Source organism: Crocodylus siamensis, chromosome 14 (genome assembly GCF_052110815.1).
Source record: "Crocodylus siamensis isolate JL-2025a chromosome 14, ASM5211081v1, whole genome shotgun sequence".
NCBI lineage: Eukaryota > Metazoa > Chordata > Crocodylia > Crocodylidae > Crocodylus > Crocodylus siamensis.
The window spans coordinates 28,804,719-28,823,701 of NC_143408.1; the positions used below are offsets into that span (position 1 = coordinate 28,804,719).

General features: G+C 51.1%; 1 protein-coding gene across 4 annotated transcripts in view; it reads left to right on the forward strand.

Moving 5' to 3' along the window:
• The window catches only part of C2CD2L (C2CD2 like), a 28,805-nt gene extending 9,828 nt beyond the window's left edge, over positions 1 to 18,977 (forward strand). The window contains exons 2-15 of one of the 4 annotated variants that reach the window (XR_016439138.1): positions 636 to 731; positions 1,217 to 1,336; positions 3,577 to 3,687; positions 4,570 to 4,683; positions 5,675 to 5,789; positions 5,978 to 6,101; positions 6,685 to 6,749; positions 7,414 to 7,541; positions 8,794 to 8,965; positions 9,739 to 9,840; positions 10,802 to 10,935; positions 11,307 to 11,589; positions 17,130 to 17,472; positions 18,217 to 18,977. Coding sequence is in view for 3 of the 4 variants with exons in the window: in XM_090027177.1 (XP_089883303.1) it covers positions 636 to 731; positions 1,217 to 1,336; positions 3,577 to 3,687; positions 4,570 to 4,683; positions 5,675 to 5,789; positions 5,978 to 6,101; positions 6,685 to 6,749; positions 7,414 to 7,541; positions 8,794 to 8,965; positions 9,739 to 9,840; positions 10,802 to 10,935; positions 11,307 to 11,589; positions 18,217 to 18,314 (1,662 nt within the window). In the remaining variant the exon portion in view is untranslated. Of the gene's footprint in view, positions 1 to 635; positions 732 to 1,216; positions 1,337 to 3,576; positions 3,688 to 4,569; positions 4,684 to 5,674; positions 5,790 to 5,977; positions 6,102 to 6,684; positions 6,750 to 7,413; positions 7,542 to 8,793; positions 8,966 to 9,738; positions 9,841 to 10,801; positions 10,936 to 11,306; positions 11,590 to 17,129; positions 18,197 to 18,216 lie in introns of those variants that run through there. The other 3 variants (XM_090027177.1, XM_090027178.1, XM_090027179.1) reach the window with 3 other exon arrangements.
• The last annotated feature ends 6 nt before the right edge of the window (positions 18,978 to 18,983 follow it).

Genomic DNA, 18,983 nt, shown 5'->3' on the forward strand with positions numbered 1-18,983 from the left:
CCATCTCCCTGCTCGGCAAAGCCTTGACTACCACCTGTGACAGTGGTTTTACTCGGTGCACGTCTGTCTAAATACCGCCTCTCCTTGGAGCCTGAAAGGAGTGGTGTGCAATTTGTATGTGCTTGGGGGCTGTCAGTTTCTTGCAACCCCTCTTTCACCAGAAGTCTGGCTGCTTCCTGCTGGGAATTCATAGCAGGCACAAGCAAAGAACAGAAGAGATGCTCTCGTGCATGCTTTTTGATGGGAGCCACTTTGCCATGTGAGAGGCTTGGGGTGGGGAGGGGGAGGCACATAGGAGCTCAAATATCACTGTCTGAAAGGTGTTATGTTTGGTAACATCATAGTTGAGGCCAAGTTACTGGGACTTTAGATTTCCTTTAACCTGCTGTCACCACACTTGTGCTCAGTTTTGGAATGGTTCAGGCTCCATTCGGATTACCACAGACGGGTAATGCCATAAGCAGACCACGAAAGGTTTACCTTTCAGTGGTTGGGAATATCTCTGCTGCTCTGTTAGCTCTGCACCCGTATGCGAGTTCCCTGAAAGAGCTCTGGAGGCCTCTTGTTGAAATTACTGATCTGTTTGAAACCTGCTTTGCCCTTGCTTGGGAACTAACTGGAGTCTCTTGCCCTAGAGTTCAGTGCAAATCACATTTGAAGAGAGTTCTCATCTACCACCAACTGCAAATATAAGTCACGTGACCTGCGTAGACCAGTCGGACCACAGCATGGTAAGGCTCTCTGTCTTGGATCTCGCTATGATTTCTTTCCGCTTACCTGCTAGTCTGCGTTACCAAGATTTTACCTTGCCCTATAGGACCGGCCCAGAGCTGCAGTTGGGCATGAGCTGTGAGGGGGTCCACTTGGGACTGGAATAGCTGTGGTGGTTCCTGCAGGTCAGGACTGAGGCATGGCAGCAGAGCTGAGCACTCAAGTTAGGAGTGAGAGGCAGCGATAGAGCCGAGTTACAGAAGTCTACGTGGGGCTTGTTCTTTGCGCTAATCGTTGCCCGGGATAGTACTGCTGGCTTTTAACGTTGGGATCCTACAATCAAAAGCAGAATGGATCTTGTGAGCTAATGTGGCCTTACTGAATCCTTGCTGTAGCTTAAGGAGCAAATTCGTGAGGTTGCTGTGGTTCGTGCGTTGGCTCCGGTGTTTGTGTACCCACGACTTGCGCATTTGTTCATGGAGATGGCCTTCTTTCTTCTGTCTAGGTATTGCGCTGCCATCTGTCAGCTGATGCTGTGAAGTTCCCGGTTTCTGTTGCCCAGCAGTCCCCAGCAGCTGTTTCCATGGATACCTATCAAGTCACTTTGGGTTTGCTGCAGGCTCAGGTAACCTATGCGCTAACAGTGGAATTTAGATGTTTTCCGCTTGCACTGATGAGCTGTTTAGCTCCTGATGATCCTTGTTCCTTAATAAATAATAAGAATTCATATCGCTTGACCTTTTTTACCACTCTTTCCAGGGGTCCACCTTTTAATACTAAAAGTTCCATTTTAAGAAAAAATAACTTCAGTAGCTTCCCCCCAGAGTATTTGCTTACTTCTGAGAGAGGACAGGGTTTAGATTTCTTTTGAAGAAAGAACTGAGGCAAGAGATGTTTGGTCCTGGGCAAGGACCATTATGCCTGAAAGAGACCTGGGCCCCATCATAGGCATCTGTCCTATAATCCCTTTCACAAATGGATCAAGTCCCCTCTTGAAACTACTAAGGTATCTGTCCCCCTCTTCCCCTTTACCTGTTCCACTTGGAAGGGTATCCCAGAACCTTGCTGCTGTAAGGGTTAGAAATGTTCTCTCTTTCAGCCTAAACTTACTTATGGCTAGTGGGTACCAACAGTGTCCTACTGTTAAACTAGTTGTTTTCCTTCTCTGGCTATGCTCACCTTTCGATTTGGAGCTGGCAGGGATAAATTGCAGCCATGCATTTGCTTCTACGTGGTAGAAATAAAGTGATCAGGGGTGTTGGTCTAAGGACATAGGCAGACGAGTTTCTTTGGCTAAATGTGGTTATTTTTTATTAGACCAACTAAAGAGCTGGAAAATGTTACAACTATTTAATTGGTCTAATAAAAGAGACCACACTCACCCAAAGAACCTTCTCACCCTAGGATCAGGAACTTTTGCTTGTCTTCTCATGAATGAGCCTGCGTTCCCGTGTTGCACACAAGGTGCCCAAACTGCAAGTTGGTACTGAAAACTGTTAGAGGGTAACTTCTTTCCCCTTTACTGTTACACGCACCATTTCATTGTCATCAGTGTAGAGGTAATTAAGGGCCAAGCCCTGGTGACATCTCCCTGGGGAAAAAGAATATTTCTCCGGGCCTGGGGCAGCCACTGGAACCTCGTGGTGCACAGCAGAAGCTGAGAGAGGGAGAATGACCTGTAAATGTGTGTTGGAACTGACCAGGCTGAACAGATGTCTGGATTAATAGTGAAAGTAGTCTTCGCTGTGTCACCCTCTGGCCTGTCTGGTGATCAGTTCTTAAGAACGTAAGAAGTGCCAGGCTGGGTCAGACCAGTAGTCCATCTAGCCTAGTTTCCTGTCTTTGACCGTTGCAGACGTGGATGCTGTAGAGGCAGAGCATCGAACCAGGGATCTCTCGCTTTATTCAATACCCTCCCTGGCATCTGCTGTTCTTTGGGTTTGTAGGTACCAGAGGAAACATCTCCAACCCTTCTGTTCAAGGGGCTGAAGTGCCACAGTACAGTGTTATGCTCTTGTTGGTCTCTACGCTATAGAAACGTGAGGAATCCTGGCTAGCTGCTGGAAACCTTTATACCACCTGGCAGGCTCTGTCGGCGGTAGATGCGAGTGTGTGCGTTTTGTCAGAGTTGTTGTTGTTGCGAGCTCTTACTTTTCTGGGCTATTATGGGTACCAAGCTGAAAGACCATAAGCAAACTGTATTGCGTTGATACCAGCCGTAGCTCCCCCCCCTTCGTCCTACAGCAATGCTTGGTTACGCTGGGTCCTGCTGGTGACTAAATCCTACTTCTGTCCATCTTTTTTGATTTGTATCCTGCCCTTCCCGACAAAGGCATAGGGTGGCTTACAAAAAGAAAACAATGAATCAAGAACAGGGGAGTGACAAGAGGAGCTTACTGTGTCTCAGCCTGGTTGTGTTTGGTGAATGCCTGCCCAAATAGGAAGCGCTTCTGAGAGATGCTTGGGCACAGGCTCTGGCAAGCCTCCAGATGGAGGGTGTGCCGGAACCGCGAGGGGTCGTTGTAGAGAGTGCCTTTGCACACGCTTGCACCAAACCGACTGGGTATATTGATGGCACTTGTAGGAGGTTGCTTTTGGCTAACTTTAGGGATTGCAGTGAGGTGTAAGGGAGACCCTGGGTAGTAGGGCCCAGATTATTTGGGGCCTGTTAGGTCAAAATCAGAACCTTAAACTGTCCCTGGAAAGCTACTGGGAGACCATGCAGACTCTGGAATTGTATGCTTCTGGCAACCCACTCCTGTCAAGATGGGCCACCATGTTCTGCCATAGCTGCAGCTTCCAGACAGAGTAACACACCTAATGTTAACTTTACGCGCTCTAATTATCTCATTTGGCCTGCGCCAGGTGGAGATCCATTTGGAAGAGATACAAAATGAGGGCCTGGTGGTGTCATGGATGTTCCAAGACAGACCAGACCTGAACTTATCGGTTCTTCCACGACTTCAGTCTCGTGAAGTGAGTAAACTGAGGATGGGGTGGATTGAGATGGGAAGGATGGGGGTGGCTGGAACCCAAAATCGGCTGTAACTTGGAGAAAGGGGTGTGTGTGTGTGTGTGTGTGTGTGTGTGTGTGTGTGTGTGTTATGACCTTAAGGTAACAGTGATGCATCTTCCCTGAATCTGTAAATGGTAATGTGGGTGAGGTTCCAGTGGCTTGTGCCGCTTTACCAAGCTCTAAGCAAGGCGGTTGGATGGTATGACCAAAAAAAACCCTATCTGTGTTACACGGGTACTTGCATAATTGCTTTCAGTGCTGGATCTGAGGTTGGGAGAGTTTTTGGGGAAAAAAGCTAACGCAGGCAGCTCACCATGTTAATAACTTAGTGAATGGAACCTGGGCACATTTTTGTCTCCACAGCTTGGTCCCTCCAATCCCCCATGTCTTATTTGTGCCTTGTATCTGTGCTGAGAATCCTGCTGTCCCCTGGCTTGTTCTTTCTGTGTTGCTGTGGGAATCCAGCTGTCTTGTACGAAGTGAAGCAGCATAGTCACTGGTTGTCTTGCATGGCTATGACAAGTCTTCTCCCATCACAATTTGGGGTGAATGCAGATCATGGGGGGGGGGGAGGGGGGATGCTAGGACTTGCCCATGACCCGCTAGCTCTGAAGCCTCTGATGGGTTACCATATGCTGTATAGATAGGCAGTGTTGCCAGGTGGCTTTCCTTTTCTAGGAGGGGTAAAGGGAATGCAAAATAGACTATGGATTTTTCAGGGTTATGTGACCCTGCCTTAGATGAACTGAGGTCACTTGGACATAAGTTAAGGACTGCTCTAACACAGAATGTTTCATTCTCCCAATCTTTCATTTGTTTCTTCTTGGTTTGCTGGGCAAAAGAATGATGGGAAAGTGGATCTGTCTACCATCAAGGATCTTATTGAGGACTCCATTCTCAGCACGCAGCCTGCCGTGATGGTGAATCTGAAGGCATGTACTGTTGGTGGCAATGTGGTAAGACTTTCCCAACTTGTAACCTGATGAGGCACTGGAATTCAATCCATGTGAGACTGCTGAGTTGGAGAGCAAGACTAGAATTGAACAGAATTAGATGTACCTGTGTGTAATGCCTGTTGCCATATAACCAAGGGTGCAGATGCCTGTGGCCTTCAGTTCATGATGGCAGACGGACAGTCACGGGTGTATCAGCACTGGATGCTGATCACTTCTTTTGGGTTTTTGTTTTTGTTTCTTTTTAGGTGTGGGGGGAAAATGTGTGGGCTATGGGTCTTATCTAGCCTTGCAATTCCTTTTTTCATCTCTGTGTTGGTTAGACTGTTTACACAGAAGTGCAGTCCTGTAGTGGTCAGATTTGGGAGAGTGCAAAGCAGACCCTAGAGATGCATAATATTTGTTGACCTGTTTGGGTGCATACCTCATTCCACTTCCTCTCCTGCAGCCAAAGTTTGTTCTCTACTGTTTGCTTTCTTGCTTCACTACAGACCTCTGAATCCAGAGCGGACTAACCTTTTTGGCAGGCATGCTACGAATTGGCCCGACGCCCTTCCAAAATGCCATTCTGATCCCCTTTCTCTTGCTGCTCTGCTTTCTGCTCCCTGCCCGTCTGCCATGTGCCACGCAGAGGCTGCTTGTGCCACAGGTTGGCCATCTCTGTCTTGAACAATAATGCCAGGTTTACAGGCCAGGTAGTCGCTGGCCTGTAAACTCTTTCATACGTTAATCGGCTTTGGATCATTTCAGCTTAACAAACAGCTTTTGTGCTTCGCTCGTGCCTGTTGTCATTAATGGTAACTTGGGGAGATGCTAGGATTCGTGCCATACCTTTCAGTTGCGTTCTGCTGGGCTTAGTCCGTTTTCCTTCCTCTTAATCAGCGTTGTCCTTTGCCTTTCTCCTCTCTGAGCTGCGGTGACTCCTTCCCCTGACCTGTTGTCTCAGAGGTGCAAGGAATGGCAATAGGTTACGACCCTCCTTGTTCTTCCTCAGGTGTCCAATGCTAAGCTGTCTCGGGAACCCTCCTCAGACATGGCAAGCCCAATGATGCACAAGCTGCTACTCCGGAACCCACGAGCACTCAGCTTGGGCCATGAGGAGAAGCAAGGTGGGAACAGAGAAACCAATTTACCTAGTGTAGGGTTTCAGAGGATGGGGAGAGACTCCTCTTTGTCACTAGGGCTAGACAGACATGCACGTTAATGCAAGATGTTGCTGATTTGCTCTGTCAGGTTTAGTTCTTTTCTTCCTTGCTGCTTGCTTCCTTTGATCTGATCTCTCTCTATCCCATGCCAGGAAGTGGGGACTTTTGCTTTGTGGCAGAGCTAGACAGTCCTTTGCAGCAGAAATGGACAAAGTCCGTGAGAGCCAGCAGTGCCAGTGCAGGAGCAGAGGTGGAATGGAATGAGGAGCTTGCATTGTAAGGAAATGGTAGTTTGTTCTTGGGTTTTCTAATATTTTTTTTTTCTTTAAAATGTGGGGGTGATGAAGGCAAGCCTGCTAGATCTCTAGAATTCACTAGACTGGCATGTTGCTAAGGGAAATGGCCAACCGGTGAACTCCACTGTATTGAGACAAGTTGGTATTTTCCACCTGTCCATCTGTCCCATCCATTCCTATACTTGGCTCCAATAGCAGTTGTTAAAATGCACTTCAGTTTTTGGATATGCAGAACTCCGTGTCCTTCTGCCCTACTTTCCCTACAGCTATGCATTTAGATCCTGACCTCCCCAGACTACTGTGTTGTACAAGCTCCACTTCCCTCTTCCTCCCACCATCTCCACCTCCCCACAGACAGACTGACTGCAGCTCTGTAAGTCCACCGTACTGTGAGCTTGAGTCCCTCGTTCCCCATCCCCATCTCCAACCACCCTGAAATAGAATCTAGAACACGTGTGGCGATGATTTAGCAATAGGGTTGGCAGGAGGGGAGGAGTAGCATGTGGGAGAACTAGAAAGAAGCCTTTCAGCATGTGCCTAATCCAGTGCTTCTATCTTGGCAGGGATCTGGGGCCAGAGAGCAAAGAGTTAAAGCTCCAGGTGTTGAGGATCAGCAGCGGGGGTGAAAGTAAGTACGGAACCCACAGGGAAGAACTGTGGAGTTGAACAGGCTTTCCCAGTGTCACTAATGGCGCTCTGAAATTCTTACAAGGGTTAGGGTCCTCCTGGGAGGGCAGGGAGACCTGAGCCGCTCTGTTTCAGTTTGTGGATCTCGTACCTGACTGAACTGTTATGTGGGTTACAAACTCTGGAAAAGATACTTCATTGGGGTTTAGGTGTAGTGAAAGCTCTGACAGTTTTCAGATGTGACCTCTGCCAGCTGGGTTGTGGGGCAGATGTTTTCCTTACTAATTTCTCTGATACCTGGAAGTTTGCCCATGGCATAACATTCTGGTTGCAAATAAAGAAGACTGAAGAAGGGCCGTGTTCTGGAGGGCAGGTGAGTACGATGCAGTGTTATCAGGCTTCTGCCTGGCTGCTCAAGGCTTCATTCCTGAGTGCAAGACCCGAGTCTGAGGGAACCTGCAGAACTCTGATCTCCAGAACCGGGGGTGCACAGTTCATTCATGGCTCAGGCACACGTAGACTGGTCCCAGTGACTCCTCCACTGACGGGAGATGGCCTGCTGCAGCTGTGGGGCTGTTCCTTGTTGGAGCAGGAAGTTGAATTCCCCAGAGACTAAAAAGGAGGTTTTGGAGGCATCTGGCTTATGCTTGTTCTCCCTGTCACAGATCTGCTGCTTGGACATGCCATAGTCTTCCTTAACCTCCTTAGCAAGCAGCCTTCTGGGAAGCAGGCCTTTTCACTGACCCCAGGTGTGGGACATTCAGTGGCACCTGTTGCTACCCTTATGTTGGAGGTAAGCTTATGGCTTAGGAGGGTCTGTGGAGTGCCTGCCCTGGAAGAGTTGCAAGAGGTGAACCTCCTTGTAAGGAGGTGGAATTTGGGTTGTGGCATAGGAAGCTCTAGTGGCAGGAACAGTGTTGCTAGAGGTAAAAATGTCTTAGTTTCTAGGGGGCACTGCTCTTTCCTGTGCTCCTGAGCCTCCTGCAAGAACCACATATTTGCTCAAATCCAATACAAGACTTTTGGTTTGTGTCCGTGTCCCCCCCCCCCCCCTTCAGTATTGGAGGGGTTGGGTCTTAGATTCGAGTAAAAGTCAGGGGCAAGCAGCTGCTCTGGCTCTGGCTCTGGTTCTGACCCTGATCCAGGTTTGGTTTGGGCTTAGAGCCACAGTCACAGCTGCTGCCACTGCTGTGTATGCCTAGGTGCAGCTCTGGTCCTGCTCTGGCCTGGCAGTGGAGGCGGTGGCAACCCTAGCTCCAAATCTGTGCCAAGGCCTGGGCTGCAGCTGCTGCTGCAGCTGCTGCTCCCCACCGCTCCCCACCTTGGTATGGTCTAGAGTCCTGAATTGAGGGTAAATGACGTGGGGCAGATAGCAGTGGGGGCTGAGGGGCTCAGGTACCATGAGGTGGGGAGGGCAGGTGGCAGGGGCACAGGCACAGGCACATGATAGGGGAATGGGGTAGGGTGGGAGGGAGGGGGGCAGGTACGGGGAGACGACCCTCCAATAATTAGATTTATAGTAAATTATAACAACATTATTAATTTCCACGTGTAGAATCTAATTACTTGAGCGGTGCGGATGAGGGGTTAAAGTCAGAGTTACCTTGGATTTGGGTAAATATGGTAACTACAGGAGGAACAATGATTGGGGCTGGCTGCTGTGGTCTTTGTGACTGGAGACCTCTGTCCCACTGGGTAGGTCTTGCCTCTTAAACAGTGATGCTAGGTAGGCCTTCAGCACTCGGGTCTAGGACCCACCTGCTCACTCGGGGTAGATGTAGAAAGTGCAGGCTTAGCAGAAGCTGCTTCTGTGACTAAGGCGGAGGAAGAGAATCATGCCGCTCCTGGGGATGGCCAGTAAAAACTGTCATGCAGTATGCATCTTCATTACTATACCATGTCTAGCCCAAATCTCTGAAGGTCTCAGTAGGATTTTCTTTTGTTATGACTTATGAGGGGCCTGTGCTTCCCAGCCAATGCCTCTGTACCTGGGCGGAGGTCAGAGGGTGGCTCACCACGACTCTTTTGTATCCTCTTCTTTGAAGTTTTTCTACCAAGAGTCCCCTGCATCCTTGAGTACCCAGCATGCTGGATCGCTCCGCACCAGCATCACCCCCACCAAGAAGATTGAGATGGACCGTACCATCATGCCTGATGGCACTATTGTGACCACTGTCACCACCATTCAGTCCAGGCCCAAAGTGGACTGCAAGCTGGGTAAGGTCTGATTACGATGCAGCTCTTGGACGCATTGCTGGTATCTCTAGTGAGAGAATAAAGCGGCTCTTAATTGTACCAGGCTTAGTCCTATAGCATGTGGTTAGCTTCTGTAGCTGTCAAATGCAGCAGTCCCTGCAAATGTGCTCCTCAGATAGATAATGAGAGAGGGGTGCCTGCAGCCTGTGGTGTGGGAATGGGATTACTGGCACTGAGCGGTGCTGCTGCTGCTGCTGCTGCTGCTGCTGCTCAGTTATTGGCGTCATGCTGTGACTGGGAAAGTACACTTGACCCAGGGCCTCTGTTTCTGCCAGTTCTTGCTCTGCTGCTGGCTTTCTGTATGACTCTGGGGAAATCCGTTTGTCCCTCTGCTTCCATTTCCTCATCTCTAAAGTAAGGCTGATGTTGAACCTTGGTGTTCCTCATGTCAGCATGGTGCACTAAGTACTGTCGTATACTGAGCAGAACCAAATGCTTTCCATCTTGGCTTGGTAGCATTCCCTAGCTTCAGTTCCAGGTGGGAACACTGACACACATTCCACAGGACTGGGTAGGAGAGCACTGTGCAGTGGTGATCAGTGTCTGGGATGCTACATGACTTGCTCTGTGTTTGATGGAGATCTAGAAGGTTCCCCACTTACATGCACTGCTGGGTGGAAAGGCTTTGATGGACCCGGTGCCAAAGACTTGCCTGAAATGGGCAAAGGTTGTGCTTCAAAGGCAGGTCCTGTCCCTCCTACTGCTGACTTTGTGCCTTTCTTTCTTGGGTCTAGATTCACCTTCAAGATCTCCCTCCAAAGTAGAGGTGACGGAGAAGAAGACAACGGTGCTTTCAGAGAACAGCTGTCCCAGCAACACCTCACCCAGCAGCAGCCGTATGTCCTTTGATACCTGAGACCTTCCTTCGGTAGCAAGAAGCTCCACCTCCAGTAGCAAAATATAACTCATTCTCTTGGCCATTTTGTATCTGCTGTCAGAGAAGGTCACTTAATTAACACGATCCTTTGTAGAAGGCAGAGTAGAGTTGCACCTTATAGACGAACCAAAGTGTGCTCATGTGTGTAAATAAATGCACACAGAGCACAAGGCTGAAGCTCACTTTATCTAATTCTGTGTGTACACATGCATATGTGTGTGTGTGCACGTACATGTTGTCTCCGTGTGGTTAGTCCATAAGGTGCTAATTTACTTGGCCAATTACTTGACTTGAAGCTAACGTGGCTAAGTGTCTCTCTGCTTAACATCCTTTGCTTCAAACAATACTTAAAAATACTGGGCGAGGAGCAGGGCGGGGAGGAAGCAAGTTAGGATGGAGTAGTTAACTGTGTTGTCAACTTGTTGTTCCTTGTTGCCGAACTTGCATATCCATAAGGTATCTCAACTTGGAGGGCTTCACAAATTCGGTATTGGCGAGCTGCTTCTCAGCCCTGGGCTAGAACATATTCTGTTAAGCAGGGCATAACAGAAATTTAGTTGGGAGTTCAGGACCAGAATTGAAACTGAATTCCATATGCACCTGAAACCGCCTGAAAGAAGCAGGTAGTGTCCAAATACAGTGATCAGAATTGGAATGTTGCCAGGAAGTTAGCATTATATCCCTAATTTTATAAATGTTGCAATATTATTAATGCTTGCAAGTGGCTTGAGACTGTGGCTTTAAATCTCCATTCACTTATTGACTTCTCCAAGACATTCTGCTTTTGGGTCAGCAGAGTCATTTCAGCAAAGAACTATTTCCACCCCCCTCACCCCCACCCCCCTTATCTGGCTCCATGTTAAAAGGAGTTGTGGTCTGCAAGTGACTTGTTTGCTCAGGGATGCCTTTTTTGTGAATAGGGGAGAGTCATATGTCCAATGGCTTGGATCCTGTGGCAGAGACAGCGATCAGGCAGTTGACGGAAACAAACAACAAATCTGTCAAGAAAACCCCGACTAAACGCAGCACGTTGATTATATCAGGAGTTTCCAAGGTAACTAGTAGTTTGGGAGCTCTGCTGAAAAACTGCCTGATGACACTGTATAATGACGTGTTCCATCCCGCAGAGACCCGTGGGTCTAGGACACGTGTAAAGGCATCTCCTTAAGAGTCTGTGAAGTCTCCCCGCAAAGCATCCCAAGCCTCATGAGTTGCAATTGATTTTTGCTCTCAAGGGGCAGTTCAGCCATTTGAGGCGCAGCCTTAAATCTTGTCCCAAAACAGACTTCTTGTCCTCTGGCTCAGACTCAGCAAGAAAACATCTTTGTTGTTCGAAAACAGGAAGGGAAAGAGGTAGCCTTGTGAGAGGAAAGTTGTAAATGTGACTTGAATGGCTTCCCTGTTTGACCTTTAAATCCCCTTCAGGTACCAATTACTCAGGATGAAATGGCACTTTCTCTTGGCTATGCTGCATCTATGGAGGCAACAGTGCATGGGGACTCTGTGGTGTCTGGCACTTCTGAGCAGATGCAGACCTCCGCTGACCCATCCCAGCTGCTGGAAGCATCCTTCTCAGGGCAGAGGTCCAGTCAGGAGCTGGATGAGACAACGCGATCGGACATCTCTGAAAGACCGTCCGTGGAAGATGTTGAGTCGGAAACTGGCTCCACTGGAGCCCTTGAGACCAGGAGCTTGAAGGACCACAAAGGTGAGGACCAGTGTCGCTTGGAACGTGAGCCAGTCAGCCATGCAGACCTGAGTGTCTAGGGTGATGGTCACATCTCGTGGCTGAGTAACTGTTCACTTGTGCAGTGGGCGATGGTAACTTCATTCCTTACCTGTTTTGCTGATCTACAAGGTGATATGCTTTAGGCAAGATGGTTGTGATGACTTTTGGAAGATAGGTCAAAGCGGTCAGTTTCTAGCGAACAAACAGCCAACCTGTGTTAGCAGCATAAATTGCAGGAATGGGACTTGGACTGGCATGTTCTCCCAAGTAGATGTGCAAATAAAAGGAGCAAGCGAGGTGCAGAGTCAAATACAAGGCAAATGTGAAGTCAGTTTTAAGACTTATTTTACCAAGTGTCCAATATCATAACTGCTAAAAGCAGTGGGTCAGTTGAGGGAGACCTTGCAACAGAGCTTTTGTGAATTAAGAGGTGGGAGCTGGTGAAACTATTAATTGTGTGATGCAAGATAGTAATGTAGTTTGCATAATGAATCAGAATGTGTCCATGTAGGTGAAATACTTAGTTTCATAGTTAGTAGGGTCGGAAGGGACCCGAGCAGATCATCGAGTCCGACCCCCTGTCATGGCAGGAAAGAGTACTGGGGTCAAACGACCCCGGCAAGGTGATTTGTCTAGCCTTGTCTTACAGACCCCCAGGGTAGGAGCCAGCACCACCTCACTTGGATGTTGGTTCCAGATCCTAGCCGCCCTGACAGTGAAGTAGCGCCTCCTGATGTCTCTTCTGAATTTACCCTCTGCCAGCTTGTGATCGTTATTTCTAGTCACTCCTGGTAGTGCTTGGGGGAACGGGCACTCCCCCAGTGCCTGCCGGTCCCTTCTGACTAGCTTGTAACAGGCCACTAGATCCCCCCCCCCTCAGCCTTCTCTTGTGGAGGCTGAACAGGTTCAGGTCCTGTCGCCTCTCCTTATAGGGCCTGCCCTGCTGCCCCCTGGCCATGCGAGTGGCCTCCTCTGGACCCTCTCCATGTTGTCCACATCCCTCCTGAAGTGCGGCGCCCAGAACCGGACGCAGTACTCCAGCTGCGGCCTGACCAGTGCCGCAGAGAGGGGGAGGATCACCTCCCTGGACCTGCTCGAGATGCATCTGTGGGTGCATGACAAGGTCTGGCTGGCTTTCCTGACCGCATCCCCACACCGCCGGCCCATGTTCGTCTTGGCATCAACAATGACTCCAAGATCCTTTTCTGCCTCTGCCCTGATGAGAAGGGAGTTCCCCAGCCTGTCGGTATGCTGCTGGTTCTTCCTCCCCAGGTGCATCACTTTGCACTTGTCGGCATTGAATCCCATCCTGTTCTCGTGTGCCCACCCCTGTAACCTGCCTAGGTCTGATTTGTAGCCTATTCCTCCTGTCTAGCGTGCCCACATCCCCCCTGCATCTTGGTGTCATCAGCAAATTTGAACAGGGTGCTTTTTACCCCCTCGTCCAAGTCACCGCTGAAGATGTTGAACAGTGCGGGTCCGAGGACTGAGCCCTGGGGGACCCCGCTGCCCACGTCCCTCCAGGTCGAAAATGACCCGTCCACCCCTGCTCTCTGGGTGCAGTCGTCCAGCCAGTTGGCGACCCATTTGACTGTAGGTGTCGACACCACGGTCCCCCAGTTTCTTAATGAGAATGGGGTGAGAGACCGTGTCAAAAGGCCTTCTGAGAGTCCAGGAAGACTATGTCCACTGCTACCCCTGCATCTAAGGATTTGGTGACCTGGTCGTAGAAGGCCACCAGATTGGTCTGACAGGACCTGCCTCGAATGAACCCGAGTTGGTTGCCACTAAGTATAATCTCCCTCGCTGGCCCCTCGTGGACATGCGCCAGGATAACTCTCTCAAAAAGCTTCCCCAGGATCAGGGTAAGACTAACCGGCCTATAGTTCCCCGGGTCCTCCTTCCTCCCCTTTTTGAAGATGGGAACCACGTTAGCCCTCTTCCAGTCCTCTGGCACCACACCAGAGCACCACGAGTGCTCGTACAGCCGTGCCAGGGGTCCCGCAATGACCTCAGCTAATTGCCTCAGCGCTCGGGGGGGGGGGAGATCGTCCGGACCAGCTGATTTGAATGCATCCAGTCCCTCCAGAAGTTCCCTGCCCTAGATCCTCACTGACCCTTGGCCTAGGTACGCCTCCCTTGGGCCCTGAGGGGGGCCCAGTGGCGGGGGCTGATCTGGTCCCTGCTCAGGAAAATGGAGGCAAAGAAGTCATTAAATAGGTTAGCTTTGTCGTTTGGTGTGACGACCAAATTTCCTAGCGTGTCTTGCAGGGGCCCCACGTTACCCGGTACCTTCTTTTTGCCTCCTATGTATTTAAAAAAAGGAGTTCTTGTTGTTGTCCTTGATCTGGGAAGCTAGTCCCGGTCCCATCTCTGCCTTGGCCTTCCTGACCCCCTACCCCCCCCGCAGCTCGAGCAACTGTAGTATAGTCCTCCCTGGGGATGGCCTCTCCCTTCCATTGGGTGTGCACCTCCCTTTTTGCTGGGTGACATGCCCGGATGCTTTGGGTGAGCCATGGGGGCTTTTGCACCCTCCTGCTCCCTTTGGTCCGTGTTGGGATTACACCTCCCTTTGGGCTTGGAGGATGGTCTCCTTAAGGAGCGACCACTCTTCGTGGACACCTGGCTCCCCTCCCTTCCCGGGACCTCGGTGCCTCCCCGACTATTCTCCTTAGCTCGCTGAGTCCACCCTCTTGAAATCTAGGGCTGCTGCCTTGCTGCAGGCCTTTGCCACCTTGCGCTGCATGGTAAATTCCAGCAGGCGATGATGATCGCTGCTGCCCAGGTGGTCGAGCACCCGCAGCCCCTGCACCAGGTCATCTCCAGTGGCCAGCACCAGGTCCAAAAATGGGGAGATGATGGGGGAGATGCAGTAGTCTATAAATGGCATGTTGGGGTTTGTCTTTTTTTGTTTTTGAGCTCTAGAGTCGGAAGGAAGTCAGCCTCATGCTGCATGGAAGTGCAAGTGCAGATTTTTTTCTTTAAATATTTATTGATTGGGTTTTTGTTTTTGTTTTTTAATTTTGTCCCAAGCCAAATCAATTGCAAATTCACGAGTCATTCGAGAACCATATATGACCCGACTACCAGCAAACATCCTCCACCCCCACGTGGGGCTTCACATGCTTCCAAATCCTTTGGCAGGCATCCTATGTGCAGGACCAGGCTCAGAGGCTTGGGGTTCAGATGCCCCCAAGTTTTGCTCGCCCTCGGCCATACGGCTGCAGGAGCAAGCTACAGATGAGTCTCCCATCTTGATAAAATGGGCATAAGCCAAGATCTTCCCACGGGAAATGAACATAAGAGGTTAACTACGTGTTACCTTGTGGGTACTACCCCGTGCCAGAAAAGTGGTTATCTCGAGCGACTAGAAAAACCGCCTTGGTGGTCGTGGTATTTCCGCTGCCAGGTAAGTATGGAAATGCAAGTGCAGATGCCCTGTGCTAGCTTCAAAACTGTAAGTGGTAGTGCTTCCAGTTCCAGAGCTAGTTGGGAGTGGGGTATTTATAGGGCACAGTATTTAGGGTGGCCATTGGTCCTGTCTTATACTGGACTATCCTGTTTTAAACCCTTTGTCCCCTCTTGGTTTCTGAATGAGGAACGGGTGGCAAAAATCTCATTTTTCAGTTAGGTGGTGGCAATTTTACATGTTAATATTACTTGCCCTCGCAAGTCTGCGGGCTGTGCCCAGCGGGTAGGGCAGTGCGCAGGTAGGAGCAGGGTCCTAGTCAGCCAGGGTGGCCCGACCCCCTAGCTGCTGGTTGGCTAATCTGGCAGCCCCGCCCCTCATTGCTGATTGGCGACAGGCAGGCCCCGCTGCCAAAGGGATGTCCTGTATTCTGGGGATGCGAACTAGGTAGGTAGGTAGGTAGGGTGCAATATACCCTAAGGCAGGGGCTTTCAACCTCTTTTGGTTGGGCTACCCCTGGCGGCCAGCCCAGAAGCGGGGAGTCCCCCGGCCGGTGGAGAAGTGGGGGTGGGGGAGGGCTTCCTCAGTGTCGGGTGGAGGCGGGGGGGCATCCACTGCAGCAAAACAACATGCTCTGGTGGCAAAATCACAAGTGCTGCCGGCGAAACTGGAAGTGCCCCCAGCTTCTCCGCTTCACTGCCACGTGCCCCCAGGGGGCTTCCCAAGTACCGGTTGACAGCCCCTGCCCTAAGTCGTCCTGAGGTGTCGTAACTTGCTCAGGAGTATCGTGACAGGCTGAAGAGCAATGGGATGAAACTGAAGCAGAGAACTTCAGCCGAGTGTTGGGCAAAGGATTTTTTTGTAACGGAAAGGAAGGAGTCTTGTCCGTTCCCAGTGGGTTTAGGTTTACGGTGCAGAGTGACATTGTGGTCCGTGCCAAAGAGGCGGGTTTGTGGCCTCGACCGAGGACGCAGAGACGGTGTGAAAAGCTAGGAAGGAAATGGGAGATTAAGTTATCGAGCTCTACCCCAACACCCCTGCCTCCGGTGCCATTGCTTGGTGGAAGGTACCAGTAGTACCCTCCATAGAGTTCAGACTGGAAATTAAATGGTAGTACTTTCCTTAGTGCCGTACATGAGCCAAGCTCTTACTTCCAGCAGATTGTGTGGCAGCTCGGAGTATAAGTCTGTACTCAGCTGGGCTCTCTTAAGCTAAATGAGGTTCAAATAATTCATAGAATCAGTGAGTCGGAAGGGACCTAGACAGATGGTTGAGTCTGACCCCCTGCCATGGGCAGGAAGGAGCGCTGGGGGTGGGAGGGGTCATAAGACCCCAGCCAGGTGCCTGTCCAGTCTCCTCTTGAAGATTTCCAGGGAAGGTGAGAGCACCACCTCCCTGGGAAGCCTATTCCAGGCTCTGGCCACCCTTACCGTGAACTAGTTCTTCCTAATATTTAACCTAAACCTCTCCTCCCTCAGCTTGTGGCCATTGTTCCCGGTGACTCCAAGGGGGGCCCTGGGGAACAGACTTTCCCCGAGTCCCTGCTGCTGGCCCCTGATAATGTTGTAGGCAGCCACAAGATCCCCCCTCAGTCTCCTCTTGCGGAGACTGAAGCGATTCAGGTCCCTCAGCCTCTCCTCATAAGGCTGGCCACGGAGGTCCCCCCAACCGCATGAGTGGCCTCCTCTGGACCCTCTCCAGGTTCTCCACGCCCTTCTTGAAGTGCGGCGCCCAGAACTGGACACAGGACTCCAGCTGCGGCCTGACCAGCGCCGCATAGAGTGGGGAGCAAGACCTCTCTGGACCTGTTAGTGATACCCCTGTTGATGCAGGACAGGGTGCGGTCGGCTCTGCCTATTGCTTCGTCACATTGGCGTCTTGTATTCATCCTGGAGTCGATCCTGACTCCAAGATCCCTCTCTGCCTCTGTGCTGCCGAGACGGTCAGCCCCTAACCTATAACGGTAATGCTGGTTCCCTCTCCCCAGGTGCAGCACCCTGCACTTGTCCTTGTTGAACCGTGTCCTGTTCAGATCCGCCCACTTCTCCAACCTATCCAGCTCTGCCTGGATGCGGTCCCTGCCTGCTGATGTATTCACTTTACTCCACAGCTTGGTGTCATCAGTGAACTTGAACAGGGTGCTCTCCACACCCTGGTCCAGGTCGCTGATGAAGATGTTGAACAGCACGGGCCCAAGGACCGAGCCCTGGGGGACTCTGCTGCCCACACCCCCCCAGGTCGACATCGACCCGTCCACCACCACCCTCTGGGTGCACCCCTGGAGCCAGTTTGCCACCCGTGTGACCGTGCATTCGTCAGTGCCGCAGTCCCTCAGCTTGCCCACCAGAATTGGGTGGGACACTGTTGAAGGCCTTCTGGAAGTCCAAGAAGATGACATTGACTTCCTCCTTCACAACTAAGCTCTTTGTTACCCGGTCATGGAAAGAGACCAGGTTAGTCGGACAGGATCGGCCTGGCACGAACCCGTGCTGGTTACCCCTCAACATCACTTCCCCTGCAGGGCTCTCACAAATGTGGCCCTTGATCATTTCTTCAAAGACCTTCCCTAGGATAGACGTGAGGCTGACTGGCCCGTAGTTGCCAGGCTCGTCCTTCCTCCCCTTCTTGAAAATAGGGACCACGTTGGCTCTTTTCCAGTCCTCAGGGACTTGGCCCGAGCACCAGCAGTTCTCGAACAGCCGTGCCAAAGGCTCCGCAATGACACCAGCCAATTCCCTCAGCGCCTGTGGATGAAGGTCATCTGGGTCTGCCAACTTGGACACATCTAAGCCCTCCATGTAATCCTTAACTAGGTCTGAACTAACTGTTGGGGGACTCGCATCCTTCCCGGGCCTCTCTGCGCTGTCCCCCGAGAGCACCCCACTGTCAGCGGACAGGATCACGGAGGCAAAGAACTCGTTGAAGAGTTTTGCCTTCTCTCGTGCGTCCGTCACCAACTGCCCTGCCCTGCCTGGTAGGGGTCCAGTGTTACCCTGAGACTTCTTCTTGCTACCTGTATACTTGAAGAAGGACTTTTTGTTATCCTTAATACCAGAAGCTAATCTAAGCTCCAGTGCTGCTTTAGCCTTCCTCACCAAATCCCTACAAGCTCAGGTCAGGGAGGTGTACTCCTCCTTTGTCCTTGCCCCCTGCTTCCATCACCAGTGCACTTTTTTTTTTTTTTTCTTTGCCCTCAGGCCAGCCTGGATGTCTGCGCTCAGCCACGAATGTTTCTTGGACCCTTTTCCCGCCTTCCTGCGCAGAGGAATTGCGTCCTGCTGCGCCCCAAGGATAGCCTCCTTGAGGAAGGACCACCTTTCCTGGACCCGCATACTAGCTACCCGCTGGGCTCCGAGTGCCTCCCTGACTACTGCCCTGAGCACATCGAAGTTGGCTTTCCCAGAGTCAAGCATTTGTGCTGTGCTAGTTACCCTCCCCACCTTTCTCTGAATAGCAAACTGGAGCATTTCATGATCACTGTCCCCTAGCCTCCCTTGTACTAGCACCTCCCCCGCCAGGTCGTCCCCAGAGGCTAACACCAGATCTAGCATGGCGTTTCCCCTAGTGGGGACGAGCACCTCCTGCACGAGGTGCAGGTCCCGGATGCAAGTCAGGAGCCTTCGTGAGTGGCTCGACCTGGCCGACTGCTCCTCCCAGTTGATGTCAGGGTAATTCATATCCCCCATGACCACAACATCCTTTGCATGCACGGCCTCCCCCAGCTGCCCAGAGAATTCCTGATCCAGCTCTTCCTCCTGATGTGGTGGCCTGTAGTAAACCCGTACCACCAGATCCCTCCCCCCCCGCCCTCTTTGGAGCTTGACCCGCAGGGTCTCAGTTGAGCCTTCCTCTGGTCCCATTTGGAAGGTAGAACTGGTATACTGTTCCCTAACATGGAGCGCAACCCCCACCTTTTTTCATAAACAGGACTTGATTAATGAATAAGGCATAGACATGCCAAGAG